The sequence below is a fragment of the Vigna angularis genome, chromosome 1 (genome assembly GCF_016808095.1).
Source record: "Vigna angularis cultivar LongXiaoDou No.4 chromosome 1, ASM1680809v1, whole genome shotgun sequence".
Taxonomy (NCBI): domain Eukaryota; kingdom Viridiplantae; phylum Streptophyta; class Magnoliopsida; order Fabales; family Fabaceae; genus Vigna; species Vigna angularis.
In genome coordinates, this window is record NC_068970.1 from 12787819 (window position 1) to 12795715 (window position 7897).

At 33.6% G+C, this 7897-nt stretch overlaps 1 protein-coding gene across 1 annotated transcript; it reads left to right on the forward strand.

Moving 5' to 3' along the window:
• The first annotated feature begins 205 nt into the window (after positions 1-205).
• LOC108332626 (1-deoxy-D-xylulose 5-phosphate reductoisomerase, chloroplastic) lies at positions 206-4744 on the forward strand. Its single transcript, XM_052870248.1, has 12 exons — positions 206-440; positions 758-933; positions 1331-1417; positions 1971-2096; positions 2175-2237; positions 2376-2525; positions 2694-2761; positions 3006-3117; positions 3233-3337; positions 3491-3612; positions 4209-4355; positions 4456-4744. The coding sequence occupies exons 1-12, from the start codon at positions 350-352 to the stop codon at positions 4622-4624; spliced, it is 1416 nt and encodes a 471-aa protein (XP_052726208.1). The 5' UTR covers positions 206-349; the 3' UTR covers positions 4625-4744.
• The last annotated feature ends 3153 nt before the right edge of the window (positions 4745-7897 follow it).

Below are 7897 nucleotides of genomic sequence, written 5' to 3' on the forward strand. Positions count from 1 at the left end.
CTGTATGGAGTGGAGGGGCGGCGAGTGGGGATTCCAATATACACACATTCCTTGGCACTCTCTCCTAACTCTATTTTGTCCTTATCTCTCTCTTATTTTCGCCATCTTAAAATTAAACTCTTATTTTATTATCTATTTCCACATATAATTAATTATAATAAATATAATAAATAAAAAATGCATCTTTCATATGTGATAATATGTCTCAGACCACATCCACTGTTGTCTATTAGTACTAGTATAAAAAAACTCAGCAATTCCAGCCACCACACAACCTCCTTCTGCTGCCACCATTCTTCTTGCTCGAGATTTCAATTCTTTTTCTCCAAACTCAACTTGGGTTTATGTGATGGCGCTCAATATCTCTTCTCCGGCTGAAGTCAAGTCCCTTTTTTTCTCTGATTCCTTCAAGTCTAATTGTCTCACAGCAAAATTCCCAGGTTCTTCTCTCTTCCTCTGTTCATTTAAACCATGTTTCCTTCCTCGCCTCTTCTGGGAAATGTCAAAGTTAACGACTTTATGCACAAACTCCCTCCCCATTGAATTATTGATTTCTTTCCTTTCCGGAAATTATGCTATTTTCTGGTCCTATACTGTTATGAGCGACTTTGTCGATGTTGCCGTGATGTTTTTGTTTTGTGGAATGGCAATATGTTTTTTTTTGGAAAGGCAGTATTTGTTCGTTGTGTTATGTTTTGATGTCAATTGATGGAGCATGCAAGGTTTGACTTTGATGGTGTTTTGAATTTGATGCTAGGTGGTTTTGCTTTTAAAAGAAAAGATGGTGGAAGGCGAGTTAACTGCTCACTGCAGGCATCACCACCACCACCACCAGCCTGGCCGGGACGAGCGTATCCAGAACAAGTTGGCAAGACTTGGGAGGGACCAAAACCCATATCTATTGTGGGATCTACTGGTTCTATTGGAACTCAGGTATTGGTGCTAATGGAATCTCCCTCTATCATCATAATCTGTTCTTAGTAATATTAGATTTAACGGCTAATAATAGTCTATTACAAACGTCTGGGTCAAAAGCTAGCTTAAAGAGAGGCATTTGGGGTTACTCTTATAAAGAGCATTCGCCCTTCGGATTTTATTCCTAACCGATGTAACACATCTTAACATGCAAGATGCTGTTTGCTTGCAAACATTTGTTGGAAATAATTTGATATTTTGTGTTTATGTATTCCTTTAAATCTTTGAAATGAATATTCGATTTTTTATGTAATACTGTGAATACTTGATGTTTGCCCTTTGTAGATGTAGCTTAACTTGCCTTCGTCTCATATTTTTTGATGTAGTGCATCTTTTCCCTTGTATGCTTTTGTAGACTCTAGATATTGTGGCAGAGAATCCAGACAAGTTTAAAGTTGTGGCACTTGCAGCTGGTTCAAACGTTACTCTCCTTGCAGACCAGGTAACCACCGCACTCCCAGCATGCAATGGAACTGTGAATTGATTTGTGTCTATATATGACCAGATTTAAATCTGAAATTTCACAACCGCAATGGATTTATTTAACCAATTTACTCACGTGGCTAATTTACAACTGTAATTGTCGTCACATTAGTTGCAATGAGAATGATCTTCCTGGTTATGTTTTCTAATAATTAAGGTGCAGTAGGCATGTTGTTCTTTTGCATTTATGTATGAAGGGAACCAATGAGTTCAGATCATACAAAACAAAAATATCTTAAAACTAAATGAACTACTATGGTCTAAGGTTCAGTTAATGTATCTCATAAAAGGACAGCCTAATCTCCCACGTAGTGGAATTTGAGGAGAGTACATATGCAGTCTTATCCTGCAAGTAGAGAGGTTGTTTCTAGGATTTGAGTCCATGATCCCCCACCTCACAAGGAAACCTTACTGTTGTTCCAAGACTCACCATCATTTGTAGTATTTAATATTTCAATATAATAAGCACAAGAAAAAAGAGAATAATCCCTTTTAATATTTATGTTGCACAGATAAAAACATTTAAGCCTCAACTTGTTGCTGTTAGAAACGAGTCGCTAATTGCTGAACTTGAAGAGGCTTTGCATGATGTTGAACAGAAACCTGAGATCATCCCTGGAGAGCAGGGAATCGTTGAGGTGGACATCTGCTTTATTCATTTGTTGTAATTTTGTTAGAGCCTTTTTTTTCATGACTTATAGCTTATATATTCTCAGGTTGCTCGTCACCCAGATGCAGTCAGTGTAGTCACAGGAATAGTAGGGTGTGCAGGACTGAAGGTAAACTTCTTTTCCCTATTTTTGTCCTTTCTTGGTAACCAATCTCTTTACTGTGCCATATAATGTGGTCTTCTGTGTCCATGCATCTTACATATCTATTAATATTAGAAAGCTGAAATCCTCTCATTCTTTTATTAGCCGACAGTTGCTGCGATAGAAGCAGGGAAAGACATAGCTTTGGCCAACAAAGAGACGTTGATTGCCGGAGGTCCTTTTGTCCTTCCTCTTGCTCAGAAGCATAACGTAAAAATACTTCCTGCTGATTCGGAACATTCTGCCATTTTTCAGGTAAGAAGGCACATAGTCTATTAAAAATCATGTGTGCAACAAGTTCAATAGACATACTCATACTCTTTATTATCTATATATTGGCCTCTGCACCTTGTTGACTGCAATCAATTATTTTATCATATGATCCTCTTTTACTGCAAAAGCTTAAAGGATTCTTTGTTGCAGTGTATCCAGGGGTTACCAGAGGGTGCACTTAGGCGCATTATTCTAACAGCATCTGGAGGTGCTTTTAGGTGTGTACATGACTTCATTTGACCCGTTTTGCATGTTCATTGGAACCATATTTTCTTGTTATGTTGGAAACTGAAAGAATATGTAGCACCATAAACATTATTCCTATGTATATCTGAATGTCTTGTGCTGTTTTCTGTCAATTAATATTCTTTGATCATGAAAAACCGTGAATTGTTGCTCTCTTTATTTTGTTTCCGGGATCTATATAATAAATTTGAATACAAGTCCCTTGCTGATTGACAGGGATTTGCCAGTTGAAAAGCTGAAAGATGTTAAAGTAGCTGATGCATTAAAACATCCCAACTGGAATATGGGGAAAAAGATAACTGTGGACTCTGCTACACTCTTTAACAAGGTTTATTTCTCTTTTATGTCAACATATTGGATGAAAAAAGCCATTTTATAAATCTGTTTGATTATGTAGTATGAACTTCCTAGGTAAAAGTTAAATTTGTTGTACTTCTTTGCAGGGTCTAGAAGTAATTGAAGCACATTACCTATTTGGAGCTGACTATGATAATATTGAGATTGTCATTCATCCGCAATCAATCATACATTCAATGATTGAAACACAGGTTAATAACATATTTTATTTTATGTTGGTTACCATGTTTTAATATCCATATATTTGAATAACCATAGCACCCAGGCCTTTGCTAAATTTGGGTGGGAGTAAACTCGAGTATAGCAAAGGAGAAAAAGATCACTAACTTATTTCTTGATTCCAGGATTCATCTGTTCTTGCACAACTAGGGTGGCCTGATATGCGGTTGCCGATCCTCTATACATTATCATGGCCTGACAGGGTTTATTGTTCTGAAGTCACTTGGCCTCGCCTTGATCTTTGCAAGTACTACACTTTTTCCCTGCTGCTTACTTATTTCAACTCGATCAAATTTTATTTTCCATCCATACTAAAAGAAAATAGACAGATTCAGTTGACTTACAGTTTTCAAGTTTTGAAGTCTTTATTCTTAAATGAAGTTTTTCAGTCCAATTTGAATTATTGATGGTTCTTCTTATTTTGAATGATCGGATCATTCAAATTGTGTTTGGCTCCTTGCCTAGTTTCCAGCTAGGAAGTATATTTTATTCTTCATGCATTTCCTTGGAATGTAAAAGATGGAATTTGATTCAACTTATTTTGAAAAATAAAGTGAATATTTCCAGGAACCAATTCTTCCCATACATGTACATTAGCCTGTAAATAATTTGAAGGAAAACTAAATTGGTTGAATTTTGGTTTTGACATGCGGATTCATTCTCAGACAGTATCCAAAGCAATGCTTAAAACACGTTCCTATAAGTTCCTTTTCACTTTTAAGTGTTCATTACTATCATAAGACGTCATTATGCAAGATGAATCAGTTAAATTAATTTGAACTGTCATGGAATAGTTGCTCTTAGTTTGTCTGACACAGTTGTCTATGAAATGTGGTTATGTAGGCTTGGTTCACTTACATTTAAAACTCCAGACAATGTAAAGTATCCATCCATGAATCTTGCCTATGCTGCTGGTCGTGCTGGAGGAACAATGACAGGAGTTCTCAGTGCAGCAAATGAGAAAGCTGTAGAGTTGTTTATTGATGAAAAGTAAGATTCCGTTATTTTTCCTCGTTGCAAATTTTCACATACATGTTCATATCTTTCGAAATTTGTTACCTTAATTGAAATTGTTCTAATGTGACTTTAGGATTAGCTATTTGGATATATTCAAAGTGGTGGAGCTAACATGTGAGAAGCATCAAAATGAATTGTTGACCTCGCCTTCCCTTGAAGAAATTATTCACTATGACCTATGGGCACGAAAATACGCTGCTAGTTTGCAAGACTCTTCCACCTTCACACCTATTCTTGCATGAGAAGGATTATTAGTGTAGGGATATGGCTGATTCCTCCCACAAGGCCCTTGAACAATTTATCCAATGCAGAATCATGCATTCCCTTCATGTTGAAAAATAAAAAGGGTTATATTTATGGAATTTTTGGTGTCTTAACATATCTCAATTGATCTTATAATTTTGACGTAATTGAAAAAAATATATTTTTTAATGGTTGCCCAAGACTTTCTCTTATTCAAATTTTACATGGCGTAGTCAAAATGGAATTTTTTATTTCTCTCTTTTTTTTAATATAGGCAGACAAAAAAGTTGACCCATAAAAGGGTTCATTGTAATGTTTTTACACGTATTCGTTAGCTGATATCACTGTCTGCATCATGGTTTTACTTTTCTCATCATTTGATTGTTAGCACATCATCATCTAGAGTTGAGAAATTCTTACACATCACCTTCAGAAAAAATTCTTAACATCTTTCCGGCCTTCATTTTTCTTACATGCTTTCTAAGAACCAACCAAGAAAAGGCAAACCATTCAAGGCTTTTTCTTCCTGCACTTTCGACTTTTTTGCACACCCCCGTAGATTCTGAAAATGATTATTTTACCATAAAAGTGACTTTCGGCCAAGGCCAAGGCCTAGTTTTTTAGAATTTTAGGAATGGATGAAATGCATTTTAGAATAAATTTTTCAAAAATTTCTTGAATAAACTTTCAAAATGCATATAATGCTTTCTTTTTGAAACAATTGTTCGTAACATTTTCATATGAAATGCAGTTTAAAAAGAGATTTTCGGAATCAACTTTTTTATGTTTTCTCTCTTCTTCCTCTGCAACAACACTGGGCGATTGATGAAAGGTATTGTAGACCTTTTCTATTAGTGTGAGGTTCAGTTAGTAATTGAGGTATTAGAGAAATAGTAATTGTGGGGGTGGAGAAGCAATAGCCAACATTGAATGGTGCAGTGACATTAAACTCCCTAACTATCTTTTTTCCATTTTGAGCCACCATCTTTACATTCAACTGCTTATACACCAACGTAGGTCTGGTTTATATCGAAATTCTTTGTTTTTTAACTTCTTGAAAGCGTATTTTAACCACACAAGTTCAGTTCATGGAAAAAATATTTTATTTCATTTTTTATATTATTCTGTTACGAATATTTTATGAGAATTTTACGTAATTTATATCATGAAGAATGTATTGAATTTGAAAATCTTTTTCACTCTGCACCGGAGGGGAATGCAATGGTTGTTGGTGAAAGAATCCAATTTGTTCATGATTATACCTCAAGTTTCTTGACAAAGTAAAATGTAGAGTCCAATTTAAATCAAGTTTCAGTACACATTAGAAATTGTACGGTATAATTGTTCGGTCAATGCAATCTCCAACTCACTCTAATGGTCAACTTTTTTCATAACAATGAACATTTTTTCAAACCCTTTCATCAATCACACTTAATTTCGTAACCGATCAGTCACTCTAGGACCGATCGAATGGTAAGTACAATTTAGAACCATTATCATAAATTTAACATGTTTAACAAAGTAAAACATGTTTATGAACTATCAAGGACCAAACCTAATTGAAAGTTCACTTCAAAATCTATAAGTACAAAGGTAAGATAGAAGGTAAATAATTGTATTTATTGTGAAATTAAGACTATAATGTAATGATCGATGGAATTCATTAACTAACTTGAATGTCGGAGTGCTTTTGACAAATACTTCTTGAGAATTATACAAAAGAGATTGATAACAGGTTAATTGAGATTGAAAGTGACATAGAAAGATTAATTATTAAGTATGAATAAGCCGTTTTTCATCTACTATTCAAAACAAAAATAAATGAAAGTAGTTCTTTGAACCTATTATTCGAAACAAAATAAATAAAATATCATAAAATAAATCGACCATCTCTTGTACAAATATCAATTAAAGTATATAAAACATGCTTAAATATTTGGTAATCTTTGTAAAAAAATCGAGTTTTGATTTTGGTTATTATAAAAAAATTACCCCACGAAATCTAGAATGATTGTTCTAGCCGTAATAAAGCGTATACATTTCTTTTATTTTAGTAAGGACATGATTTATATTCTAGCCGTAATAAAGCGTATAAATTTCTTTTATTTTAGTAAGGACATGATTTTATAAATATAGACGTGAGAGATTAAAGAAAAGTGAAGCATAAATATTTTAATTATTTGAAGATATAATATATATTAGTTATAATAGTTTATGGAGAGATTACATTTTCCATCTTTCTAAAATTTGAAAATTTTAAGCCATATCATCCATTAAGATAAATGGCATACGTTTTATACATCTTATTTTTTCCTTTAAAAGTCATTACTTAGAGTATTATATCACAACAATAAAAGAAACCATTTAGAACACTTGAATTTTTGTTCAACACTTTAACAAATAATAAGTATCACAATAAATAGGAATAAGAAACAACGATTTCTAATTTTAGATAATTTAAAAAATTACAAATTAAAATCAAAATATTGTTTTTTTAAAAATATTAAAACATATTTAAATTTAATTTATTATTTCTCATATGTAACATTTATAGGAAATAGTTGTTCAAATAGAATATTGAAGGCCATGTGTAACGCTGGTCTATTCCTGCCAGAATTTAGAGAACGTCCACAACTTATATCCTAACTGGACGACATAGTTGGGTTGGGCCTCCTACACCCTATTACATTTCCCAAACCAAACTACTCTTTCAACATACATAATTTTTCACAGAGGTGTTCCCTCCACCAAGTGCTCTCTACACCATTCCGTTACTTTTTTTATTCTAAAAATATTCTATTTAATTTAATTTTTATCTTTTAATTTTATTTACTTTTTTTAAAACAGACGTGGACATCTGTTTTGTATATTTAAAACGATGAAATGCAAGAAGTAATGTTTCACATAATTATATAAATATAACCTACTATCGATACCCTACCTACTACCATTTTGCTTCCCTTGCATTCTACCTTGGGTCCTAAAGGAATATAACAACTTTGTTTCTTCTGAGTCTTGCTCAATCATTCTTTTACCGCAATTTCCTCTAAAGGCATATGATGAACTGAATTCAAGACAATTTCTTCAAATATACATTCAATATACTAGTGGTTCTATAGAGAAATGGAAAATCCTTTTTGCTTTATACCATACAGGTTAAGTCATGTTGTAATAAGCTAAACCTCAGTTCATTTATGACTGTAACATTGGGAAGAAAACCCAACTGTTGGCTGATCTACCTTCCTCCCAGCAACCCTCCTGTTAGTCCACCA